Source organism: Drosophila tropicalis, unplaced genomic scaffold (genome assembly GCF_018151085.1).
Source record: "Drosophila tropicalis isolate 14030-0801.00 unplaced genomic scaffold, ASM1815108v1 contig_158, whole genome shotgun sequence".
In the NCBI taxonomy this organism is placed as follows: domain Eukaryota; kingdom Metazoa; phylum Arthropoda; class Insecta; order Diptera; family Drosophilidae; genus Drosophila; species Drosophila tropicalis.
The window spans coordinates 13542510-13570405 of record NW_027172602.1 but is presented as its reverse complement, the minus strand read 5'-3'; the positions used below and the strand labels follow the sequence as shown (position 1 = coordinate 13570405).

Here is a 27896-nt window from a genome sequence, read left to right as displayed (position 1 = left end):
GCAGGCAGCAGGCATTTGGAATGCTTTTGTTTTCTACTTTCAGTCTTGTGTGTTGTGTTTGTGTCTTGTCGTTTCGATATATTTTTTAGCCTGTCCCGGCCTGGCCTGTTCTCTGGCCTCTTCTGGCCTATTCTTCTGGCCTGGCCTGGTCAAATAGACAAAAGTCTGCTAAAATTATGTGTTAATATGCTAGTATTATTAGCTGGTCATTAGCTGTATTTTCGGGGCACATTTCACACATTTTTGGTTAGCATTTCACCTTAACCATCTAGTCAACTATCTCGATTTCTAGAATCGTAAAGTTATCCCCATTCATCCTATTTCATTTCATTCCACTCCTCTTTTCCGACTGAAAACTAAACCTTTAGCTTTGAGCAAGTTTTTCAATTGAGCACTTAACTCCTTCTGTTGGCCCTTTCAACCTCCCTCTCCTCCCCCCTCCATAGCATTCAGTGGCAAGTACTATTGCTACTCGTACAAGTATTTATTTATGCCCAAAGCCATTCCATTCCTGTGTCAACTTGTTTTAAAAACTACTAAAATTCCAGAATACCTCCGGCTTAGGGTCAACTACACTAAGAGAAAAAAAAGTGAGCTTCTCCATAGACTTTGACTTGGGTTAATACAGATCTAAAAGCAAGTAAATGACTCTTCAAAAGCAAACTAAAATTGGTTTACAATTAGTTCTAGACAAAACGTTATCCTTTATTTTTGGAAAACTATCGATAATTTGCATATATTAGAATGTATGTATGTGTGTTTGTGTGTGTGTATGTGTGTGTTCGCTGGCAGAATTTATTTATGTATTTGCTGTTTAAAATGCAACAAATGTTGTTGTTGTTGTGAAAAACTTTTCAGTCAAAAACCATCCACATGCCCCTCTTTCCTTGGTGGCAGTCCCAGTCCCAGTCCCAGTCCGAGTCCAGTCACAGTTTATGCCCCACCTAGCTAAGCCTTGCCCCCCCACCGTCATCCCTTGGCCACTCTCTCACACCCTTCTCACCCATGCCACAAAGATGACGACTTCAAACGTCAACGTTTTGCATGCCTCGTTGAAGGCAGGCAGCAAGTAGCATGCGGCATGAGGCACAGCGGCATGAGGCAGTTGCATTTGTCGTCAATGTTGTTGTAGTTGTTGGCCGTTGTTATAGTCGTTGTTGTTGTTGTTATTTACATTTAATTCTACCTCACATTGTTGTTGTTGTTGTTGCTGTTGTTGTTATTGCTGTTGTTGGTTGTTGTTGTTTTTTGCAAAAAAAATTTTATATTTTGTTTCAAGCCTTTCACAGACCAATTGTCACGGCAGTCGTCAGAGTCGTCCTACTCCTGCCACCACCCACCCAACCCACATAGGCATGTGCCTTCCTTTCTCTCCCTCCCCGCCCATCGACAACTTCATAACGCGCTTTAAACAATTACAATTCAAAAATCATTGACGCGACGATTGCTTGTGGGGTTAATTTTTCTCCAACAATGACTTCAAAGTATTGTTGAGCCTTCTATACTACTTTATACATATATATATACCCATACATACGCATGTCTCTGTGTGTGTGTGTATGTTTATTTTTTCTATCTATGTACCTTCCAAGTCCAGGTCATTTATCCTAGCATACTTCTCGGCTTTATTTGCTTATAATTAGCAAAAACCCAAACAGTTAGTACCAGAAGTATTCCAACAACTCAATACTGTCCTGGCCAATTGTTTGCAACTAACTAAATCTAGATTTGTTTTAATAAGCTCTTCTAAATAGATCATTGTCCCTTAGAATAGATAACTGCATTTAGTTAGTGTATTTTATTGAAGGGGAAGATGAAAATGAAATAAAATGCTGCAATGAAACGAGTGAAACCTTTCTCCCTCTGTCCCGTTCTCGCTCTTGATAAACAGTTACAGTTACAGTTAGTTTAGCTGCCATGAGTAATCGTCATAAATTAATTGTCAACATTTGCATGCACTTAGACACACACACACACACACACACACGCATCCCCTTCCTTTAACCTATATGGTTCAGTTCAGCTGAGGTCAGGGTATGCGTGTCTAGCTGACAGACTGAATGACTGGTGTGCATGTATGTGTTTGTGAGTGTATCCCTGCTCATGTCCCGCTCTTTGGTAAATACTTTTCGCATTGACATTTCTTTGCTTTTACTTTGCATAGTTTATTTAATTGATGACTAATCAATAAAAAGTAAACAGAACTAACTTTTCCACAACCATAACTCAATTGATTTCAATCGATAACAGTTACCAATGACATATGCCCCTTCACTTCCCATCCCCCCCTGCCCATTGCCTGTCTCCAAAAACCAAAAAAAAAAAAAAACAACATGAAAATACGAATTCACGCCTAATGTGCCAATTTGCCAGAATGCAATGCTAAGCAAAGAAATGCCATTTTGTGTTGCCTCCTTCCCCCTCCACCTACACAACCTCTGCTCTAGTCTCTCTCTCTCTCTCTCTCTCTGTCTATTTGTCGTTGTTGCTGTTGTTGTTGTTGGTCGTCATCTTTGTCGTCGACTGTGTTGGCACGTTGATTATACGCAAAAATCAAAAATAATTAAAATTTCACAATTTAATGTTTTGGCCGCCAGCCAAATGAAATGAAATGACAAAAACAACAACAACAAAAAAAAAAACACAAATACTGCAACAGCAGCAGCAACAACGACAACAACACCAACAACAGCAACAGAGCAAGTAAAAGAAACAAACCAGGAATAAATCGTGGCAAAAAAATGTATAATGTATATAGATTCTTGACTTCAGAGAGTAGGTACATAAAAACTGGAGACATGGAGCAAACCAGGGAAAGTAAGTTGCTTTCTCATAGCATACTTTTGGGGTGGATAGGAACTAAACAAAAACACTTAATTAACACGGTTAATGAACCCACATTTCTCTTTCTCTTCCGTTGCATTGCAACTTGTTTATCGTTAAATTGATTTCTAATTTTCACACTTACCTTTCTTGGGTATCAGCGATTTGAGCAACATAACCGCATTATCATCACAGGCCCAGGCATGCATCTTGCGATAACTGTCTCTGCCCTTTTCGGTTAGCTTGTCCCAGGGTTTCGGTTTGCTGAGCAACTCCGATACGGTGCCTTGCGACAGGCCCAATATGTATTTGGCAAACAAACGCTGACCGATATTGTGCACGGAAAGCAATTCGCGGACTCGCCGCGATATATGCAATGTGTCCAATGCCTGATTGGCATATTTGTCCATGTTATAGCGCAGCATCTCCTGCAATTTGGCCTCCATGGGATCGCCCTTGGGTATCAGGGACTCGCCCAAGCGGCCGGCCATCGATGCGCCCGGCGGCAACTGCAGTTCCGAGTCGGCGAAGCGGTAATGACCCCGACCATCCTGTCCGGCGGCAGCGGCAAATTGGAAGGGCAAAAATGCAGGCGCCCCCAACGCCGCTGCTGCAGCATGTTGCGCTGCCATGGCGGCAGCAGCAGCCGCTGCATTGGCATTTGGTGTTAGACTATTGTTATTATCCTCGGCGGCAGCAGCGGCGGCGGCTGCCTGCAGCAGGGACTTGCTGCCATTGGCTATATTGGCTATACTGGCGGCCAATTGGGCGGTGCTGCTATTCGGTGTACTGGTGGAGCTGGATGAATTCGAATCGAATTGATGGGCAGCGGCGGCGACAGCTGCGGCCTGATGCAGCAGCTGAGCGGAATGGCCGTGATGGCCAACATGTCCGACATGTCCAACATGAGCGACATGATGGGCCACCGAAAGTCCATGGTGATCGATGTTGTTGTTGTTTGTGGTGCTGCTGCTGTTGGTGGTGGTGCTGGTGGTGTTGCTGCTTGGCTGTGGTGTGGTGCTGTTGCTGTTGCCGCTGGCTGGATTGCTGCTGTTGCTGTTCTGTTGGTGGTGCTGATGGAGCTGTAGTTGATGATGCTGCTGCTGCTGCTGCTGCTGGTGGTGGGGATGGTGGGGATGATGGGGATGTTGGTTACCGGCAGCATCTAGGCGAGAATGTGAGAAAGTTGAGTTAACCAATTGACTGAGCAAAGCTGTGGACGAGGGTCCATGTTGTTGCTGTTGTTGTTGTTGCTGCTGTTGCTGACTATGAAGAGGAGAAGTAGAAGAAGGTGGTGGTGGTGGTGGTGGTGGTGGTGGTAGTGGTAGTTGGGGAGGTGGCAACTCCTGACCCTGTTTCATAAGTGGTGCATTGACATTTTGATAAATTGTTGGCGTTTTGCTTCCATTTAAACAACTCAAAGATGCCGAAGCAGTGGCAGTGACATTTGAGGATGCGGTTGCGGATGCGGATGCGGATACTTGGCTTGATTCAAAGCCACGCCTCCAATAGCTATTAACCAGACGTTCTTCCAATGTGGCCGGTGGCGTTGATTGTTGTTGTCGTTGTCGTTGTCGTTGATGGTCCACTGCATCATCATCGTCGGCATCATCTTCATTATTATCAACATCATTGGCATTGTTATCGATAACATCATTATCGTTATCGTTATTCGAGACCATTTCCTGTTTTGTTTCATTTTTGCTCGTTTCCACTTCAGCTGCGTTTTGCGGCATTTCTATAGGGAAAGACAACAACAACAACAAAATAACATTTGTTGTTTGTTTGCTTGTTTGTTTCTATGTATTTTGTTTGATTTTTGAGTATTTTTAAAATATTTTTGTTTTTGTTTTTGTTTTCATATTTCAACAACATCCATGGAGAACAAAACGCCAAAAATTAATCAAAATTTGTAAATTTCTTTTCCATATTTTTGTTTTTGTTGTGCACTTTCCTTTCTGAGTTAAATATTCTTTTCTTTCATTCTTGTTTTTTTTTTTTTGTGTTTGCCAATTTATTGAAATGAAACAAAGAAGAAGACTAGAGTGGAGAGCATAGAGTGGAGAGTGTGGTGGCGAGGTGGTTGGGTGGGTGTTTTGGGTGGTTTGTTGGTAATGGGTTTTAGTGTTGATAATGTTTGTCTTAATGGTATTTCTTATGGCTGTTGGCATGATTGTTGACTTTTGATTCTTCAATGTTGACTGTTCTCTCTCTTTGCCTCTCTCTCCCTCACTCTCTTCTCTCTCTCTCTGTGTGTGTGTGTGTGTGGGGAGTGTTTGCTTTTCTTGTATCATCGATAAGCATGCAGAGTAAAACTCAAATATATGTATGTATATAACAACAACAACAACGATAATAACAACAGCAACAACAACAATATGAATAAGATTAACAAGAAGAATGGGGAAATAAAAGTTAATTCGTCTGTTCGGCCGCTGTTTGCCTTAGATGATGGCTCAGGCATTCAGCAGAGTCGGTCGGTCGGTGGGGTGCCATAAAAATTGGCGCCTTCTTCTTCGATTCTGTATGTGTCGATGTCGGTGTCGGTGTTGAAGTCGAAGTCAAAGTCGCCGGCGGGCACAAGGAGAAGTAAATCATAAAATGATAATGATGACGATGATGATGATGAAAAAAGAGTCCCTCCTCGAACAACCGGTCAAAGTAAACCGAAGCAAATCAAATCATTTCAATTCAATTCAATTCACTTCAGAGAGGTGGCGGATAAATGAAACATTGCCAAAACCGGAAGTGCAGTCCACATAAACATAAAAGCGAACAACAAAACGAAAAAGGGACAACTGGAGGAGGAGGAAGAGGAGGAGGGGAGAGATTCACTTACCTTCGTTTGTAGCATTCGCTGAATCAGATGCCACAGCGGCTGCTACAGCCACGGCACCATTCTTAAGGGCTTCGGCGGCCAGTGCTTTGGTGCGTTCCAAAAGCAGAGCCTGGAATTTGTTTGGATCATTGGCGCAGGCAGCGGCTGCTGCTGCAATAGCCGATTGTGGACTGAGCACATTGAGATCCAGTGGACTGCTGCAAAGAGATCAAATTTAGTCAAGGCAACTCTAAACAAGTGCAAGAGATCAAGTGTGGGAAACAAAATGGAAATGGAACAACTGAGGATAGATGAGAAATCAGGGTAATTGATTTATTCTCGAACGGAAATAGTAGGACTATGATTGCTTAATGGATGTTAGTATTTGGTATAGAGAGTTAACTAAATTTAGGTTTTTACTACTACTCACTGCTGTTCCTTTTTGATTTTCAACTCATTGCCATTGTCAGAATTGGTTGAGGAGAGAGCCGCTGCAGTGGCATCGGCAGCAACGTTTGCCATCTCAATGTCCTGATCGTGCTCATCCTCATTCTCGGGCTCATTCTCATCCTCATTTTGATCATGATGATGATGCATCTGATGACGATCATTATCATCCTCATCGTCGTCGTCGTTGTCGTTGTCGATGTCCTCGTTGACCCGTTCGTCATCGTTATCATCGGCATCGTCATTATCATCGATAACCATGCTGCTGCTGTCCGTTGGCGCTGCCTCAGCGGCGGCAACACGTTCTCGTTGCTGCAGATGTTGCTGATGATGATGTGAATGTGAAAGATTGCTGGCTGCTGCTCCTGCTTCTTCTGGCAGGACTTCGCTGGTTGTTGTTCTGGTTGTTGTTGTTGTTGTGGTTGCATTTACATTATTGTTGTCACTGCTCTGACTATTGTTATTATTGACAGCAGCTGCAGCGAGTGCGGTGGCTTCGGCCAAAGCCTCATTGATCTGTTGCTTGTCAAGGCGAACCTCCAGACGCATAATATGCTGACGCTTCACCTCCAAATGTTCCTCGAGCCGTTGGATTTGTACAAGATGAGTCTGTTCCAAGGCACGCAAACGTTGCAACTCATCCAAAAGTGCTTTAATCTGCAAGAGATAGAGAAAGACCGAGAGAGAGAGAGAGAGAGAGAGAGAGAGAGGATATTGTGGTTAGTGATGGAGTTTCATGGTTTTTGGCAAACGATCGATTTGCCTTGTTTCCCCGAAAGTATTTTCAAACTTATAACACAATTTTTTGTTTAATCAAATTAACAAAAACATCAGCAGGAACAACAATGTCGAAGTTGGTTGGCTCTGATTGCTAACGACGCTCTGACGGCGACGGTGACGCTAATGCTGAAGCTGATGCTGATGCTGATGTGAAGAGTAGACAAGCAACAAAATTGCCGCCAGGTACAGTCACCACCCACCATCAGCAACAACATCACGAGACCAACACCGTTCGTTGCCGCCATTTTTGGGGAACTTTGTTTGTTTGATGAAAATATGATAATTGGCAAATTTGACAAGGGAATTTTTCTTAAGTGCGTTATGTGTGTGTGTGTGTGTGTGTGTGTGATGTGCGCGTTCCATAACCTTCTTTTTACCTACCGCCCCACCCTCAACAGTCACTTCTTTGAAAAGTTGGCAAGATAAAGTTTTTGCCAACGCCGTGTGGTATGCAACGAAATTTTTTAATGACAACCAGGTGGGTTGTGTGTGTGTATATGTGTGTGTGTGTGTGTTTGTGAGTGTATTTCTTATTATGTGATTAAAATTAATTTGATGGCGCGGTTTCTAATTGAAGCATGTGCGCGGTAATAAGGCAATCGGCAAATATTTTGCTCAGACTGTACCAAAAAATTCGTTCAAAAATGATTTTCGTTTTCGTTCAACATTCAGTTCCATCCAGTTCAATAAATTGCGCATAACAAACCGAAACTAATCAACATAATTCTAACTACAAATTTGCGTGTCATTGTGTTATTTGTGTTATAAACAATAATTTTTGTGTTTTTTGTTGATCATATGGGAACACAAACACACTCACACACACACACACACACGAAGGAATGTGACAAAGTTTTGCCTATTTTATCAATAAAAAGCCATGTCCTTTGGGGGCAGGGGAGTCACCTTGATTATGATTATTGGCCATAAACAATGGCATGGAATGCATTCCATTTCATTTCCCCATATCCATAATTGGCATTAAAAACGCATAAACAACATGCAAAACAGTTTCGTCAGTTAATTCTATTATCAATCAAAGAGAAGAACCACGACGACGACGACGGCCGGGACAATGAGGACATGTGAAGGGTTAGTCCAAGTCAAGCATAAAAGGTAGACAAGCAGTCGCAATTCCGGGGGAGGAGTCTCACATGCGTGTTTGATTTTTCATTAGCATATAAGCAAGCAGCCCCAACTCGCCCCCCACCTACACACACACACACACACCCAAATACACACACACACATGCACGAAAAAAGTAAAGAAAAGACATGACAAGATGACAACGACGACGACGACGACGACGACGATGAGGACTCAAATTAATTGCATAAAAATCTTCTTTTGGGTGGAGGGAGGGAACCAAAGGTGGGGTAGACAACATAGATGGTGGATGGGACAGGTGGCTGGGGAGTGGGTTGAGGGTGGGGCCCGCTCTAATTGCCAACTCGATTCAAAGAAAATGTTAAAAAATTTGTTTTGTTAAATAAACGCAATTAGCGTACCTCCTTGGCAAGGACAAAGACATCGACAAAGACAACCCTATACGAAAAATGTGGAAAGGGTTTTCATGTGTGTGTAAGTGTGTGTGTGTGTGTGTGGGTGTGGGTGTGGGTGGGTAGCTATGAACATTTTTGTGAAATTTGGCAACATTGCCGGAGATGAAAACTGTCATTTCGATTTGTAGAAATATTAAAACGATAAATCAAAAAAGCATTTTCAACCCTTGTCTTTATACAAAGAACTTTGGCAAAATGTTGATTGAGTTTTCGGGTGAGAAGGAAGACACACTGTGGTTTTTCTATTTTCCAAAAAACTATTTAAGCCAAGAAGAAGAAATTATGAAAATTTATACAGAAATTCAGAAACAGAAAGAGAGAGAGAGAGGGAGAGAGAGAGAGAGAGAGAGTCAGAATGAGACAGTTGGTTAATTGGTCAGGACGAAACGATTTGTAATTAACAAAATTGCCAACAATTGACACAGACACACAAATACATACACATACACACACACACACACACACACATATGTGAGCATATGTATACATATATTCATGTAACAATAACAAAAGGTTGAAACAACAACAACAAAAACGAACGAATTTCTCCTAAGGCTAAGCAAAAGATGATGTGGAAGAAGAAGAAGAAGGAGCAGTAAGAAAAGCATAAAATGCCAAAAGGTATTAAGATCTGTGGGTGGTAAAGAGGCAAAATAAAAAGAAGGGTTTAATCAGCGCCCACACACACACAAACACACACACACACGTACACAAGCAATCTACAAATACAAATTAACAATAAGCAATCAAAGATACACACACACACGCCTGTGCATGTGTGTGTAGGTCTTGGCAAAAAGGGTGCAGACTTTTTCCATAGCAGACTTTTAGGCCGTCAGCTGCCAATGCAAATGGGCAAAAGTAAAAACCCGTCAAAGGAATTAAAATTCATTCGGGCATAAAAATTTTTAAATATATATATATATGTATATATATATACATATAGACAAAGAGAGATAGAACAAGTCAAAGAGTGGTATACAGAAAGAGATAGAATGATAGCTGGAGATGGCAATAATCAAAAGGGGTTACTTTTATAGCTTAGCAGCAAAAGGAGTTGCGAAGGATGGGGGTTGGATGGAAGGGGGGCTGGTGTGGAGGTTAGTATTACGGGAGTGTGTTGTTAATTTTCAAAAAGCCAAAAGACAAATGAGTAAAGAGCAACAGCAGCAGTTACAGGAGACGCAAACGTCGACGTCAACTGACGACGTTAACTGCGCCGCTTTCCGTCTCCGTCTCCGTCTCAATGTCGTCAACAGTTTTCTTTTTTTTTTTTTTTTTTGTGCTGGCTTGTCATTGATTTTTGATTGTTTCAAGTGTTCAACATAGCAATGGTGGCTTGGCAGGGGCAGAGGAGTAGGAGTCGGTTGCTGGTTGAGTGTGGTGTGGAGTGGAGTGGAGCGGAGTGGAGGAGTTTGCCGGGAGTCTGGAGTCTGCCAAGTGCACCCCAGAGCTTTGACGCCAAGGCGTATTGTTTGTATTGTTGTTGGTTGTTGCTCTTGCATTTTGCATCTGGCAATGCCCAAGTTGGCAATTTTAAACAAAAGATAACAGCGAAACCAGAAAGAGACAGCGCCACATAGAGACAGAGACAAAGAGAGAGAGAGAGAGGGAGCAAAGGGGAAGCGTTCTAAAAGAGGTCACATATGTATGCTTAAAGTGAATATAACTTAAAGTGTGAATACTTCCTGTGTGTGTGTGTGTGTGTGTGTGTGTGTGTTGAAGCAATTAATCTATGAACTGATCTAGGAGCTAACTAAACCAATGTCAATCTCAAACGGTTTGAGCGTTTAAAGACTCAAAATCTCGTAATTTTCCAGTATTTTTCATTATTTGTCAATTGCTTGAGGGACCAGGTGAGTCAAGCAAGAGAGACGACGACGACGACGACGACGAGGACGGAGAAAGAGGTAAATGAGTTGCGTTTGGATTGAATTGGATGGAATTGGGGGCAATTTACAACAATTCAAAGGCATAAATCAAACATTTTGCAAGTTGAAGTTGGCACGAAATGCGGCCATCCCCCCCGATCCCCCACTACAACCTTCCCACTCTCAACCCGACTGATTCTCCAGTTAGACTTTCAGTTGGCGCGAATCCTTTCCACGTTCTATTCGTTTGTCAGTTATTCAGTCAGTCATTCCTTCATTTATTTACGCACACACGCACATGGGTAGCTGTAGGTGTGAGCGAGAGCGAGAGCGAGATAGTGTGCTTCGGTTTACAGTTATTGAATTGATTTGGCAACCAATGGTAAGGAGAAACATTGCCCCAATTCCACCCATTCCAATCAAAAGTCTCGTATTCCTGTTCGTCTTTGTGCGTTGCCGTCGCGTCTTCTTCTTCTTCTTGTTCTTGCTGTTGCTGTTGTTGCTATTTTTTGGATTATAAAGTTTTGTAATTAAAATTTGACAGCTTTACAATTCCCAGGCAGTTCAGTTCCCGCCCACTCGTCGCTCCCCCGATCCATACACATTGATGGCTCGCATTCATCCCTTTCCCTTGCGTATTGTACAATTTTCGATTTATGTTTCGATTTTATTATTGTCTACAATTTTGTGCGTACTTTTAACCCTTTTTTCTTGTCATCGCTGTTTGCTGGATAGCGGCAAGAGGATAGGGTGAAGCAAAGCACTTTCTTTTAGCCACTCAGCTTACTCTGCATGAGATCCATAACTACATTTCTATTTTTCTTCGATTAGGAACGTTGGGAATGGAACAGAATTGAATCATTTTAATGCGTTTTCTGGGGCATTATGAAGGGTATAACAGAAATCGTTGAAATCCATGGATTTCGCTTTTATTATTTATATACATACAATTCCTTTTTTTTGGTTTGGTTTGGTTTGGTTTGTTTGTTTCGTTTCTCTGTTTCTAATTCGTTAAACTTTTGCTTAATAATTGTCTGTCTGCCTTCTCCCACTTGTATGTTAACCAACTTGACTTTTATTCACGTCCCCACCCCCCTCCAAAAAAAAAAATATATATATATATTTATACATAGATTCTCTCTCGTTCTCTAACCAAATTTTTAGATGACGACCCAAAATGTGGGCACAATATGAAGCCCAGTCACATGTCTAATCCTTTTGCTTATTGATATGATATCTACATAGGCAACAAACATGAAAAAGACAGGCAGGGAGAGTGGGAGAGTACAAAAAATATGAAAGGACAAAAAAAAGGATTTTTATTTTATACAAAAATATGGTCAACTTGTGTGGGTTGGGCCCGGCGGTTGATGGGGTTGAGATATCGGGTGTGAGTTGGCTTGGCTTTGGCTTTGGCTTTTTTGGCTTTCATAATCAAAAAACGTTAAAATCATAGTCTAGACAATAATTTATGAGAACACACGGGGCTGCTGCTCTTCTGACCGGTTATTTGGACTTGTCTCTGTGTTTTTTGTATATTTTTTTGTCTTTCTCACTCTCTTTCTCTCTGTGTGTGCCCCGCCCGCATAGTCAGTGCTTTTTTGGAGGGCGACGGCGGCAGACATCCTCAATCCCACGCAATGCCAATCAACAGCATCTCTAGCAAACAGTCGTAAGGAGAGCAACAGAGCAGTTTGGGACGGAACCGAACGGAACGGGACGTTTTGAGAGCTCGTCCTCGTTTCTGTCATTGTTGTTGTTGCTGTTGCTGGTTATACTCGTCGTATATAAAAATATGAACGGATGTCGGGGGCAATGGATGCCAAAAAACAGCAGAAAAAAAAGGCAGGAGTAGAAGAACAAGGATGGTTAAAAGAAGTGGAGGGCAATGGCAGGCAGATGATGAAGAAGAAAAAATGACTACCACAACACCTTAATATCCACATCCACAACCCTTTCTTTACCTCGCTGCCCCCACTGTCTATTATTAAGGACTTTTTGAGGGCAGTCAGGCGTAGCAACTCGAATACGAGTCCAACTTCTACTTCACGACCCATTCCCGCTTCGGTTTTGAGCTCATGTGGTTTATATTTGTCGACGCTCGATGTCGTTGGCATTTTCTAATGGTTTCAACTTCCTTCCTATTGTAGTTGTCCTTTTTTACGCTCTCTCTCTCACTCTCTCTCTCTCTGTGTTGTCTCTTTATTTTTTTATTTGTTGAATTTTAGAGTGAAATATACAATTTTTTTTTTGTGTATGCAACACACAAAGCTACTTATACATCGTCATTGGGTTTTAGGGTTAAGCGTTATTGCAAATATGGCAAAGTCCTTTTGGGCTCTTCTCTAAAGAAAGCCTCTAGAAATGCAGCAAATCGATGGAATAGTGGAATGGAAATGATGAAGCGAGCCATGGAATGGTCGAATTGATGGGGCTACTGTACTCTAATTTGATTTCAACGTCAGCGTCAACTTCTAATTGAATTTGGCCTCATCTCGTCATCGTCAGGAGTCTCTATCTTGCCGTCGTCGTCGTCTCCGTTGTCTGTGCATCGATTAACTCAACTCGACTTGACTCATCCCCCACCACTGCAGCAGCAATGTCATTCCGCCCTCTCTCCTCTTCATTTGAATGACAATTTCATTTCTATTAATGACAAACGTAATGCTGCATTAAAAAAGGCATCAGTAGATGGAGTAGAAACTCGATTTCGAGCTGGAGGTGGACAGCTAAAAAAAAAAAAAAGAAAGAAACCCCAGCAATAAAGAGGAGAGAAGAAGAAAAAATTATAGCTCAAGCTTATTTTAATTGCCCCGGCTGGTTGGATTTGAATTTGAAGATGAGTTTGGCGGGGGAACACAGTGGATGAGATTTGCCAATAACTGGAATTTCATCGAATCCAAAGATACCAATCTGACTGAAAGGACTCCTCTCGCAGCTCCTGATCTATTGATCTTCTCTGTAAACGCTAACGAATGGAATAGTTTTTTTACTTTTCCAAGTTTATATTCGTATCCTTGGTGACAAATATTGCCCACCGTGCCTATCTCTTCATCTCTCTCTCTGTCGCTTTTGACCGACCCACGGCAATTATTTTGACGATGCGTAATTTGCGTTGAAGACGTCCACGTTGTTGCGGATGATGGAGATGAGTAGATGATGAGATGATGATGATTTTGGGCTAAAAAGATGTCGCGGTTCTTCTTCTACATTTCCTTCTGCTACAAATCGTAACGACAGAGCATCGTGGCAAACTAATTAAAGTCAAGGCGGCGGCGGAGATGGCCCAAAATGAACGATTTTTATGCTTAGCCTTTTTTAATTGTTCAATTGGAATTGTTTTGGCCAGTCGAGGGGAATTGGTATTGGTAGAGTGGAGACCTGCGTTTGATGGCCAAAACTGTTAAATGCACGAAGGCGTTAATAATGATTGCTTCTCTTCTTTTTTTTGGCCCAAATGAAATTGGTTTTTACTTGCCATTTTACCATCCTTCAACTCAATTTGATGGTAAATTAATAAATGCAATTTGATTTATTGACAGCCACCAAAGACGATAGTCGGGATGGGATGGGGTGGAGAGGGAGGGTAGGAGAAGAAATTCATCTTTGAGATGAGCCAAAGTGTTGGAAAATTGTTGTATGTAAATTTTCTCAGTTTCATTGGGCAGGCGGCTGCTAATTGAAATGTTAAATTTCCGTTCATGCTTGTAATTGACTTGAGAGTAAGAGAGAGATAGAGCAAGAGAAGGGGGGAGAGAGAGAGAGCAAAGGATGAAATGGATGTTTTGGATGCCAAAATCGAAATTGACAATTTTACATGCCCAAACACACACACACACACACAGAGAGAGCAGATGTATGTGTAATTGATGGCCAGCAAGTTTTGGCCAAGTCTAAGAGATTTTTCATTTTCACTCTCACCCACCCAAGGCAAAATGTTAGATTTCTTGCCCATAAATCAGGCGTACAAATTCGATTGCAGTTTTTGCTTGTCACAATTTTAATGGCCTTTAATTAGACATAGGGATAATTTTTTATGTGATATCTGTGTGTGTGTGTGTGTGTTGCAATTTATGAAGTGGCAAATGGTTTTTTAAGCAGCTAATGAATGGTCTAAGGCCTAGTGGAGACTGCCAACTTGTTGTAACATTTGTTGCCCTGTCATGATCGCAGCTAAATGATATATATGTACATAGAAGGAGGGATGGATGGATGGATGGATGGATGTCTATGTATATATGTAAATGTTGAATAAAATGCTTGTACTTACACCTGAGAGTTTTTCAAGCCAGGTGATGGCATCGGATGGAATGCTTACCTGCAAGAATACAGAACAGAACAGAGAAGAGAAATTGTGAGGGCAAAAAACATTGTGTTAGGACAAATTCATGGTACATACATATGTACATATGTATTTCTAATAACAATAACAATAACAACAACAACAATAATAATCATAAGTGAAAGTTATCTAACAATCCATGAAGAGAGTAGAGAGTTGTCGTCAACAATTTCTAAATTCAAACAATTGAATTGACATGGAAAAATCAAAAGCAAATTGCATGGAACTGAAATGAACTAGCAAACATCATCATCACGATGATTCTGATCATCGTCATCATCATCATCATCATCATGATGATGGCAACTAGTACACGAAAATAAGGAAATAATCAATTTAAAAAAATCAAAATCGCAAACAAAACTATACTAAGTAATAGTAATAATAATAATAATACTTGTCAGGCAATCAACAATCAGTCAATGTGCCCAGGCCCAGACACAAATACAACACTAAATCAGGGAGTGAGTGAGACAGAATGAGAGGAAGAGAGTGAGATAGTGAGTGTGTGTGTGTGTGTGTGTATAGATGGAAAGCCCACTCAGTCATTTGGATGTTGTTCATTCAGTCAGCTTGATCAGAATCCATATGCGATAAATAAATTGAATTTTATCCGCAATTGGCGGATCGTGTCTGTGTATATGCCATACCGACACACACACACACACACACACACTCATCTACATATGTATGTGTCTATACGATAATGACTGTTTTAATACCCTAAAATGAGAGAGTGTATTCAGCAAGCCAGGCAAATGCCAATCGAATTCAACACTGACACTTAATTGTAATTCTCAACTAGTTTTAGCTCATCTCAAGATTAGTCCTTTTGAGGACTTGGACCTTAATCATCTCTAAATTCTCTCTTGAGACTAAAATGAAATGCCAATAAGTCTGAGTTTCCACTTTACAGGGTAACATCAAGTGCGTTGCCTTGTCTTAGTTTACCGAATTTTGATTTGTTGTTATTGCTCTGTGGTTGTTGCAATTGTTGTTGTTGTTCTTGTTTTATTTTTCGTTTGTTCGTTTATTCTGTATGTTCAGTTTAATCAGCAACGACAATAACGACGACCGGCAACAACTTAAATCGTTGTTGCCTGGGCAATGCCTAAACTAAGCTCAATGTCTCCAACAATAATAATACAAAATGTTGATTGATTTGAATTGAATAATTGCAATTTCTCTGTATTTTGTATTTGTTGTTGTTGTTGTTCTTGTTGTTGTGGTCTCGAACAGAAAAAAAGGAACAAAAAAGAAAGTTACAAAAAAAAAAAACACTTGACCCCAAAAAAAAATGAAATTGAAGCATTTTGGTAATAAGTTTATAAATTCTGCTAACTCTCCCTCTCTCTCTCTCTCTGTGTGTCTCTTCTCCTTCTGTCTCACTTCTTCTTATATCTTACCCTTTTCATAATATACTTTATTTTAATATTCTCGTTAAACTTTTTGACTTTCGATTGGAAAAAATCATACTAAAATGACATGGAAAAATGTAAATCAAAAATATATATAACGTTTTTTTTTTCTTCTTTTTCTGTTTTTGGCCTCTCGGTTTTGCGATTAATTCAATTGAATGAATATAAATCTAATTAATTATATTTCGCCTTGAGTTTCTAATCTAATAGAAAGAAAGAAATAAGCTCAAATGACAAAATTTTGTATTATTGATCTCGGCTTCTCTCTCTCTCTCTCTCTCGCTCTCGCTCTGTCTCTATCTCTCATTCTCTTAAATTTTTGACTCTCGAATCGATTGATAACTCAAAAATTAAATGTTTAAACAGTTGCCAAACAATTCAGCTCAGTCAAAATTCTTGAGTTTAATTTTAGATCAACTTGCGTTAGACTTTTGATGGATTTTCCGTTTGATTTTCAGCTTATTTAAAAATAAATTTCTTTATTTGCTGAGCGTGTTTACAAATATTTGAGCTTGTCAATGAATAGTTCAAATATAAAATATATAGTATACTATATAGAATATCTCATTTCGGAGGCCCTCAAAAGTACATACATATATACTCGGTTATGGGGTTTTGCCTCTGACGTATGGCCAAATATGGCAAATATATTCTTGTCATTTCAAGGTAATTGAGAAAGAGAGAGAGAGAGAGATCAGAGAAGGAGAGAAACAGCCTCAATTTTAATTAGTTAAAAGACCATCCGTCAACACAAATGACACCACATAGATCATCATCATCATCATCATCATCATCATCATCATGATTGAATGGATTCCCGAATTGTTCGATCTCAGAGGGCAGTCACGCGATGATAAGCTCAAAAATCGAATTTGTGCATGAAATACTAATTATAATTATTGTTTTTCGTTTCTGATTATGACTATCTATCTACATACATATTGTTTTTGGACAGACACATCACACACACTTTATGCTGGCTGCTGGACGAGAAGTGGAAGATGGTGCTGGAATATGCGGGGCAATTTCTATTCTTCCTATCTTATCGTCTTGCCAGTGCCAACTAAACTCACTCGATTTTAAGTCACCTTCTAAAGGTTCGAAATAAAAGTCTAAACAGTCTAAATTTGTTACCCCTAAGAATCTATCAAGAGAAATTCCGCTTAAATGGCTATCATTAGGCAAGCATTTCCGCATAGTTTGTGGTAAAAATACACACACACATACATACATATATCTATATCTAAAATAAAAAGGTTCACATCGAAATATTATATATATACATATTTACAGAAACAAGTGTTAAAATCAACAAACTAACCGCAAAAGCCATAAAAAGCAGCAAATTGATTTCATATTTCGCTTTTCATTTTTAATAGTTTATATATGTGTTTACAACAACAACAAAAAAAAATCACATAAACATGTATGAAATTCAATAAAGAGTTTCGTGTATGTGTGTGTGTTTTTTGTCGGTTTCCCACTTCTTTGTCGATTGATAACGAAAATATATATTAAAATGCTTTAATCACAGTTTTGCGGTTCTATACATTTTTTCTCTATGCTTTAGTTTGGGTTGTGGTTTGGTGTGTGTGTGTGTGTGTGTGTGTTTTTTTTGTTTGTTTTAGAGACCAACTAAACATAAAACGTGTTATTAAGTATAATACATATCTACACAAATGCCATACTAAATCAACTAAGATGTACATAGATTGAGATTCTGGAAGTAATGAAATTTTAAAGCGGAAGTATTTTGGCTCCCTATCGCATTCTCACTCTCTCTCTCTCTCTCTCTCTCTCTCTCTCTCTCTGTCTCGTTTTTGTTGTGCCAATAATTTGTTCTTTTGTTTGGTTTTTCTGCTTTATTTTTAAACACTTCGAAATGCACTTTCTGCGAAAAGAAAAAACTAAGAAACCAAAAACAAAAAAATAAACAAAATAAGCAGACACAGCCTCAGACACAGAAGTAGTCAGTGATGATGGTTCACGGATAGGGACAGGGACAGGGACATGGACAGGGGGGGCATCATCTTCAGGTTGGTGGGTGGGAGGGTGCTGTGCCAGAAGTTCTCAACTCAACTCTAACAACAAACAACTGTTGCAATTCCATTTAACACAAAATTGCAGTAGTCGCTGTTGTTTTTCCTTCGCCTGTCGATCATCTTTCGCTTTTTGCCATCCCAAAGCAAATATTGTCGCATATTTATGAGAACATGTGTAAAATATAAATCTGAATGATTTTTTCTGTTTGTTTGATACCCTGCTGTCCAATCGAGACTGGGGTATATATGGCAACGATTTCGTTCGAATCAGTTCGAATAGTTGGGAGACGATTTCAGTTGGTGTTCTTTTTGGCAGTTTTTGTTGGTTGGATATAAGTGATTTAGTTGTCAGACGAGTGCATTTATCACAGCTGTGTGTATGGGAGGCGACGAGGGTGGTGGGCAGCGGGGGATGTGGGGGCGCCAGTAATCAAACTAATGAGCTTGGGCCACCAGCAGGCATGCTCCATAAGGAGAAGGAGGCCCAGTCTGGGTAAAGGCAAAAATAGCTTTTAATGGATTTCAAAAAAAAAGGAAAAGTTAAAGAGTGGGAGAGAGTGGGGAAGGGAGATGGGTAAAAGAAAATATGCAACAGCAACTGGTGACATTCAGCGAAAAGCTGAGTGGCAAGTGGGCGGAGGAGGCGACTCCAAGTGAAGTGATAAAACATTAAAAAACACAGAAAACGCAAAGAAAAGAAATTCAACGAGTTGCCAAGGCTTAGACATTTCACACGTGCAGCAGTTTGGGGGCGGGGGCATGCAACACCTATGCAAAAGAGAGAATCGACTTGGTTTTAGGGGTTGTCTGCTAATGGAAATGATGCACAAAGATGTGTGTGCGAGTGTGTGTGCCTCAAAGATGTTGCACTTAATGGCAAATGATAATGATTGATGCACACACACATACCCCCCATTATGTGTATGCGGCTAGGGAGCTAGGGGGGGCGGGGCTGAGGCGATAAGCAATCATTCAATGCGGTAAAAGCACAATGGGAAAACCTGAAAGGCAGAGTGAGGCGGCTCTTGCATTAGAGAAATTAGAAAGAAATCCTTGAGGCTTCAAGATTCTAAAGGTCCTCCAAGAAGTCATTGAGAAAGCGTTCTTTAAGTTGGGCAAACAATGTTTAAAGTTCCTCCCAACCAACAATCTGGCCAATCAAGTGGTCCCCCCCTTCCCCTCAGCCATAGGAAAATGTCTATGCAAACAGAAACCAAAACAAATTGTAGGCGTAAAAATTGTCTTGTCAATATTTTAATGATATCACTTTACACCCTAAACCAATCTGCCGCCCCCGCTGCCGCCCTTCGCCCTTTTCCTCATCGGTCTCGACAACCCCAACTAAAACTCCCAAAGTGTTTTGCAAAGTTTCGTTTTAACTTTTTCTTTTTTCTTTCCTCTCTCACCCTCTCTCTCTCTCTCCTCGCTTTCTGTTGTCTTCGGGCGCGTGTAAAAAAAAAAGTCAAAAGTCCTTTTTTTTCCCTTGTTCTCCTTTGCTTTTTGCCTTTGCTTGGGGGACGCTCATTTGTTTGCCTTTCTGTGTTTGGCTAGAAAATTACAAGAAAAGTGCGCTACAAAAAAACCAAGCGAACAACAGCAAAAAAAAAAGATGGAAAGCAAGAAAAGTGTGTGAGTGTGTGTGGGTGTGGGTGTGGGTGGGAGGGGGAAAATGGCAAGGGTTTGTTTATTTGTGCAAGTGTTTTCTCAATTGTGCGTGCGGACAGGCGGACAGGAAAGGGGGGAGTGGTTGGCCAATAGGCGGGACAGACGGACGGGACGGCCTGGACATTGTTGATGGCGTCTGCGGTTGGAATTTCTCTTTCGGTCTTCCGTTTTTCGTCCTTTTTTTTTTGTTCCTTCTCAACGTTTGTCTAATCTTAACGGTTTTACATTTCATTGCGCTGGGTAATTTCCACTGTGGCAGGGGGCAAGGTGCCAAGACAATGGCAAGGGGCAGGGTTCGGGGGCTGGCTTACAGTTTATTAAATTACCAAAGTTAAAGAGTTTTTTGTTGGTTTGTTGTTTGCTTTTTGGTGACTTACCTCTTTGTCTTTGGCAGCTAATAAAACAGCTGGCTGATTGTTGTTGTTGTTGTTGCTGCTGCTATTGCTGTTGCTGTTGCGCTTCTTGTTGCGCTTCTCATTGCTGTTGCTTGTGCTGTTGTTGTTGTTGTTGTTATTGTTATTTGTGTTTGTATTATTGTTGGTACAGTCATCATCGTCAGCTGTTAAGCTAACACCATGTTGTTGTTGCTGCTGTTCATTATCACGCTGTGGTGCAACAATGTTGCCAATGTTGTTGTTGTTGTTGTTGCTGCTGCTGCTGCTACTGTTGTTGTTCCGTCGACTACTACTATTATTGCTATCGTTATTATGATTATTGCTAACATTTAAACTAGCTTCCACATGATCATTAACATCATCATCATCATCATCATCCTCATCGGCATCATCATTGTGCTCATTCTCAACTGTTGTGGCTCTATCATCGGCAAGAGTATCGGCTGTGCCATCTAAAATGCCATCGGCAACATCTTTGCTAGCAGCAACATTGACCTCAGCAACATCTGAAGCATTGGCAGCATTCAGTTCAGTTCTTGCCAGCTCTTGGTGTTGTTTCGTTGGTGTTTGTGTTGTTGCTGTTGTTGGTGGATCCAATTCCATATCATCAGCATTTGATTGCATTGAAGCATTCTCCTCCTCCTCGTCATCGTCCTCTGCATCATCATCATCATCATCGTCAGCATCGTCTTCATGAATATTATTGTTATTGTGGGTGTTGCTGCTGTTGTGTGAAGTTTTTCCTTCTCCACCAATCGATCGTCCATGTTGATCTTGCTCTGTTGCTCTTGATGCTGTTGTTGTTGTTGCTGGTGTTGTTGCTGATGTTGTTGTTGTTGTTGTTGCTGCTGCTGCTGCTGTTGCTGTTGGTGTAATACTAGATACACCAGCTGCTGTTGTGGCATCTGCTGCCGGTGAATGTAACGGCGATTGCTGTTGCTGTTGCACAGCCGCCGCCGCTGCTGCTGCTGCTGCGGCAGCCGCTGCCGCTTCCATCATCATTTGTTGGGCGTGATTGAAAAACAACTTTGGATTTAGACAAGCACCGCCGCCCCCAACCGCTGCCACTGCCGCCGCCGCTGCACCGTTCTGTAGAGTGCTCTGCAACTGTTGCTGCTGCTCGGCGCTCAGCAACGGCGGCGATGGCGATGGTGTGTTGGTATTGGCCAGCAGATTGCCGCCGTTCTGTTGTTGCAGCGTTATGGCCGCTGCAACAAGTGAATCGCTAATATTGATTTGATCCTCCTCAAGGGGAATGCCGCCTGCTCCGCTGCCGGCTGCTGTTGTTGCGGTATTTGTGTTGCTGTTGATAATTAGGTTGCTGCTTTCGTTAATGCTGCTGCTGTTGTCGCTGTTGCTGCCGGGTGTATTTGTGGATAGTTGCTCTTTAAGTGTGTTCACTTCCTTCTCGGCTAGGGTAGCGCGCTGCAAACGAAACGAAAACGAAAGAAAAATGTAAATTTAATTTCGATATTTTTTGAATTTTTTTCCTTTTACTCCCAAACACTTTCTTCTGTCAGACGCATATGTTGAAAATGGGAGGACTAGGGGGAGGAGGGACAGGATGGGCCCATAACGAAACGAAGCGAAAAGTTTGTCCCTCACAACTATCGACCCTCATTAATTTTACTTTTAAAGTCATTACGGGTTAAATTTAGCCAAATTAATACGTTGCAAAAACTTTGCTCTGCAGACAGGGGCTTAAAAAACCAGAAAACGCCCCTTATGCCAAAAGACCACATACACACCCACCGCACCACAGTCCTTACAAACCCACCCGCAAAGCTCTCTCTCTCTCTCTCCCTATCCTTCTATATATATATGTATATAAATTTTTATAGTTTATCGCTTGGTTATCGATAAGTTTAGCCTGCACAATTTGCTGCTTTTGACCTTAGACAGCGAGTGAACTGTGTGGACAGGAGAGAAGTGGATGGAGGGGTGCTACTTAGTCCCCAGACTTTACACTACTTCCGAATCAAATGCCAAATGAGAAATTAAAACAACAAAACGACAAACAACTACAGCATAAGCAACAGCAACAGCAATAAAAAAAAAAAACGAAACCCAAAGGAAAAAAAGGTTACAAAAATATGCGGTGCAAACTTTTTTGGCAAATTAGTCTGGAAACCCAATCCAGATGCCTTTGGGCTCAGGGCCGACAGCCCAAAAACCCAAGTTAAGTAAAGGCCCAAGGCAAGGCAAGGCAAGGCAAGGCAATGCAAAGCAATGGCAATGACTTTTACGGCTCTTTGGCTTCGATTTTCTGTTGATTTGCTTGCTTTTTGTGGGGTTTTTGTGCAATTTTATTTGTATAAATACCGGAAGCTCTCTGAAGAGGCACGGGCTTTTCGGACGGGGGTGGGGAGTGGGAGGAGGTTGGTATTTTTTGGGGCGTTGCAGGCAATAAAGAACTTTGGAAATTAGTCGATGGGCTAAAAAAAAAAAAAAAAGAAACAACAAGTAAAAGAAAATATCGAGTTTTGAGCTTTGCAGTTCTTAGGCAAGTTTTTCTTTCCCATATCGATGAGACGGCGACGACGACGCCATCGTCGACAAAAGTTAAGCAGGAAGTCGTTATAGAGAAGGGTTATAGACGGCCAGAGACAGAGAAGGAGGAGGAAGAGATAGTGCAATCTGGATGGCTGGCTAGTTGTTGGGCACTGTCTGGAGTTTTGGTTTAGATTTCTAATCGGTATCAAACAGATAAAGTGCAATAAAAAATCACACAATTTAACATTCAAGTCGTCCCGCTGAATACTCTAACTAAAATTGAATTGAGGATTCGTAACAAATGATTATTGAGATCAGTATACATACATAAGTCTATCACTTCATTGTACTCCTTTCTGTGGTGGGTGGGGGAATGCTAAGTATTCATTCTGTTTGGTTTGTTGCTTTGTTCTGTTCTGTTCTGTTACCGTTTATCTTTGTTATTCTTTTCGTTACTCTTCTTTTATTTTTTGTCGATGGATGGATGAATGACCCTCCGGGCATATTTGTCAACATCATCAAGCGCCACAACAGCCAGGCGACCTCCATACCCATTCCCAAGCAACTACCAACGCTTGTTCCCAACGTCCACAACATCCTCGAGCCCCCTCCTCGCCATCTAAACCAAACAGTGACTCTCATTCATTGCATAGATATATATTTATGATATTTAAAAGCTCTTAAGTACAAACAACAGACAAGGAACGACGACGACGACGACGACGACGATGACGACGGCAGCGGCGACGAGGCAAACCACTTTTTGGTGGAAAGGAAGCTGCAGTTTTGTCCTTCCTTGAAAATGTCCTGGGAAAGTCGGACGGGGGGTACGGGGCTTAAAATGCCAGACGGACAGGACGGAAAGAACGCTGAGGATGCGAATGGATGTAGGCAGAAAGGATGAGGTGTGGGTGGATGACGTTGGGAGCGGTTACGAGGAGTTGTTGCTGTTGCTGTTGCCATCCCATGAGCTGCTTAAGCTTGAAAATTGTTTTCATAATGCTGCCGTCAATGGTTTGACGACGATGACGACGATGATGATGATGATACTTTTTCTGCCTTGTGTTTTTGTTTTTGACTTTTTGCTGGAAAATCGATCAGCAACAACCGAACAACCGAATACGGGAATACGTATAAAGAGAATTGAAACGCGAATTGAAAAGAGATACTACAGAGCGAGGTGAGAGACAAGGTAGAGAGGGAAAAAGTGCGGGTTCTGGCGGCTTCTTGAAATGCAATCCCCGTGAGAGTTGCGACACTTGTTGTCCAGTAACAACGGAATCGCCCCCAACTTTCCGCACCCTCCTCCCCGCGGCCGCTTGAGAAACTAGTGGAGAAGTCTGGCACACACATATCTATACAGAGGGAGTTTTTTTTTGTTTCCTCTTTTTTTTTTTTGGCAAATCAATTAAATGTGAGCAGTCCAAGTTGAGGAAGCATTTGGAGGGGGAGGAGGAGGCAGGGATCTGAGAGTTGTGAGTCCTTTTTTGTGGCCCAGTTCGACCGGCTTAGCAGCAGTTGCCAACCAAATGAGTTAATTAACTAAAATGCGGGCGGCTTTGCCTTCAATTTTCATTTTCGTATTTTTTCTTTTTGCCCACTTCAATGGCTGGTCGTGTGTGTGTGGTCAGCTTATGGGCAGAAAAGGCTTTAGTATTGAGCACCCTTTCAGCGTTTTTTTTTCTCCATATATATATATTTTTTTTCGTTTTGGGTTTCATTTAATATTTTTGTGTGCCACTTCAAAGGAGCTAACCGAAAAAAGCAAAAAAAAGTGTAGAGGAGGCCGCGCCAAAAATGTTAAGTGAAATGTTAACAGCGGGGCCAATGTTCTCTGCTGTTAACATTTCTATTAGCCAAAAACGAGTCTATCGGCGTGGGTGGAGAGGGAGGGGGGAGCAAAGGTGGTTAGCCTTTTAACTTTAGGAGTTTTTCCCTTTTTTCAGGGAAGAGTTATAAGTACATATGTGTGTGCAAGTGAATGGATTTTCATCATGAGATGGTAATGAAACCATTGACTTATGAAGGAGATTGATTCTTTGTGAAACTTATCTGAGGAAGAGAGAGGGAGAGACAGAGAGAAAACTGTCTACTTATTCATGTTGCTTATCTGCTGCGCCTAAAGTCAGGCAACACTTTTTGATATACTCTTACAGTTTAATGTGTATGTGTGTGTGCTCCCTCTAGCCCGCTTCCCTTGGCCTTGTCCTTTGTCAAGTGCCAAAGAGTTGGTGGAATGGCCATGGAGGCAATGGTTGCCCTAAAGCTAACTAAATGTCAACCAAGAAGCAAAAGAAACCGCCCCTAAATCAAAGGCAAATGCGCTGTGCCACTCATGATGGCATTGATTTGCTTTGATTTATTGTATTCATCGTCGTTGGCGGCGCGCCGCAACCAACACACAATGCAACCCAAGCCCAATGTTGCCCCTTCATCTCAATCCTTTCCACCCTCAAGCGGCAGCAACAACAACACTCGAGAGCCTGAACTTGAAGCACAATTCATAACGTTGCTTTCGTACTAATTACAAAAAGTGCTCCTGTTACACACACACACACACACACAGAGAGTTTCGACTCCTGCCACACTCGCTAAGAATCTGCCTTCCTCTGCCCTCTCTCCTCATCCATCTATCCTTATCCTCTGAGCGCCTTCTGACAGCTGCTGCCATGCGACAAACGTTCGACTCACTTGAGAAAACAGCTTGAGACAATGCAACAACAACAAAAAAAACCCAACAGAAATATGAAAAACTCGTGGTAAGAATCTTTTTTGACATGTGCCGAGCACACGAGCCACAAGAGCTGCCTGAAGATTTGCGAAAAAATATGAGAGAAAAAGGGTCGCTTTTTATATTGTTACGGCCGACTGGCATGCGAATAGTTGCTACAATTGTTTGTGGAGTGTGGCAAATGCAAAGCAAGTAAGTATAGGTAACAGATCAGATGCCAAAAATCCCTCAGAATTTCAGTTCAGAGGGTTTTGCACTCAATTAAATGCGATTTATTCCCGTATAGTGTGGAATTCCCTTTAAGCGAGGAAAGAAACCAAACTATAGTGGAATGCCTAATGAATGAATGAATGAATGCATGGGTACATTTGACTCTCCCTCACCCTCTCTCTCTCTCTCTATCTCTCTCTCCCTATGAGGCTGCAGCAGTTTGGCAAAACATTCAACACATTCACATGCCATCAGAAAAGTAATCCGGTGAAACAGCATTTAAGCTGCTCAACCAGCTATCCATTAATTGCCAACGCTTTTAGCTAGCCAAAAATCTCATACCCTGCCACGCCCATAAATCTGCCCTTCTCTGGCCGTCCCGTATTTGCTGCGTTTCTCATTTTTTTCTCCTCTTTTTGGAGCATGCCTTTGCATTTGCTTTACAATTTCAAACATCATTAGCAACGCACACATACACACACACACACACACACATACACATTTACAATGTGGATAGAGTGTGGAGAGAAGGGGAGGGCCAGTTTACACACACACACGCACATATCCCTTTTTGCTAATTATTTATTTAAATATTAAACAAAAAATACACAAAGAGAAAAAAAAGGAAAATCCTCACACTCAAAAGAAACCGAAAAAAATACCGAAACGAAATGCAACAAAAAACCAAAAATACACACACACACACACACACTTAGTTGGAAGACGAAAATGATGTATTGATGCTTGGTTGGGGAAGGGAGAGTGAAAAAGAAGGGGGGAAGTTGGGTAATTTCTGTCTGCAACTCAAAGATGGGAGAGTTAAAAAAAAAGGATATACATATGTATAAAAAATAAAATAAAATAAAACAAACAACACACAACAACCGAAAAGAAGATGTAGAGCCAGGACCAAACGAAAAAGAAGAAGAAGAAGAAGCTGAACAAGTACCGTATGGACAGTGTGCACGAGTGAGATGGACATATGCATATGCAAATACATAACTGTACATGATTGACTTTTGGGGAAAGGGTACATAGAGACACATCCAGCATTCATGAGCGAGAGAGAGAGAGAGAGAGAGAGAGAGTGAGTGAGTGGGTGGGTGGAGAAAGAAAGAGAGAATTATAGAGGGAATGAGAGTTGATTTCTCATACTCTGTCTGCTTGCTAACTAATATTTTCTAATTTAAAATTCTGTTTCTTTTTTATTGCCATCAGGACACAAACCCTTAGCCCCTTTCGCCATCCCCTTTATTTTTTTATGCCCCACATCCTTCACCCACTCACCCACACACACACACACACACACACACACACACACACACATATGTAAATTTATAAATTTCTATTTACTTATCAAAAATCAGGCAAAAGCAGAGCACAGACATTTACATTTATATACACATTGAAAAAACAAAGAGTTGTATTTATTATTACCCTCGAAACGCCCCCTCCCCCGGCACACCACCCCCGATCACCTAAACCCTTGCCATATCTCTTTACTCCTTCCAAACGAATACTAATAAAAAAAAAAGAACTGAAAACTGCGTGCACGCCCAAATGTATGCTATACAAAATATAAATTAGCTTTGATATGCGAAGCTGCTGACGAAGAAGATGATGAAGGATGAAGCAAGAAGAGAAGCGAGTCAAAATGTGAGTAGGCGGAACATGATGCGGGGCTGGGCTGGAGCTGGGGCTGTAAAAAAGGATTATATACACGCGTGCCTTGCATATGTGTCTCTCTGTCTCCCGTCCGCACCCCATCCCCCCTCATCAGACTCACTCTTTGTCTCTTTGTGTGTGTGTGTGTGTGTGTGTGTGTGTGAAAAGATGCTGAAAAAAGGATTAATGCGTATGCCAAAGCAACGAGAAGAAGCCAAAGAGACACTCATACAGACAGAGAAACACAAAGCATAATGAGTGGAGAGAGTTAGCGAGAGTGAGAGAAGTTTGAGGGGGGTTTGAGTTTGCTTCGATTTTTAATGCGTCATATGACAAGAAGTCTCATCTGTAGGCATGCATTTGTATGCTGTGTATATGTGTGAGTGTGTGTGTGTGTTTGAATTTAAGCTTGGGGACTGAAAAGTGTCAAAGAAAAATGAGTGGTGCTTCCCGCTAGTCACAATTTTTCACTCTTTTTTCTTATATACATATATCTAGATACATATATCTGCTCTCAAAAGATACAGTTACATATTCATACAGTTTCTCCATCTCTTTGTGAGTGTGTGTGTGTGTGTGCATTAAATTAGACGATTTCTAATTGGGGAGTAAAGCTTTTTTATAAGGGTTGATA

At 41.3% G+C, this 27896-nt stretch overlaps 1 protein-coding gene across 3 annotated transcripts in view; it reads right to left on the bottom strand.

Moving 5' to 3' along the window:
- Window positions 1-27896, bottom strand: part of ct (homeobox protein, cut) — a 71920-nt gene that overhangs the window by 9374 nt on the left and 34650 nt on the right. Inside the window, exons 2-6 of one of the 3 annotated variants that reach the window (XM_068301362.1) lie at window positions 20146-21588; window positions 14572-14619; window positions 6072-6745; window positions 5663-5859; window positions 2969-3988 (exon numbers count right to left, since the gene is read on the bottom strand). In XM_068301362.1, the coding sequence (XP_068157463.1) occupies window positions 2969-3988; window positions 5663-5859; window positions 6072-6745; window positions 14572-14619; window positions 20146-21588 (3382 nt within the window). The remainder of the gene's footprint in view (window positions 1-2968; window positions 3989-5662; window positions 5860-6071; window positions 6746-14571; window positions 14620-20145; window positions 21589-27896) is intronic. The other 2 variants (XM_068301381.1, XM_068301371.1) reach the window with 2 other exon arrangements.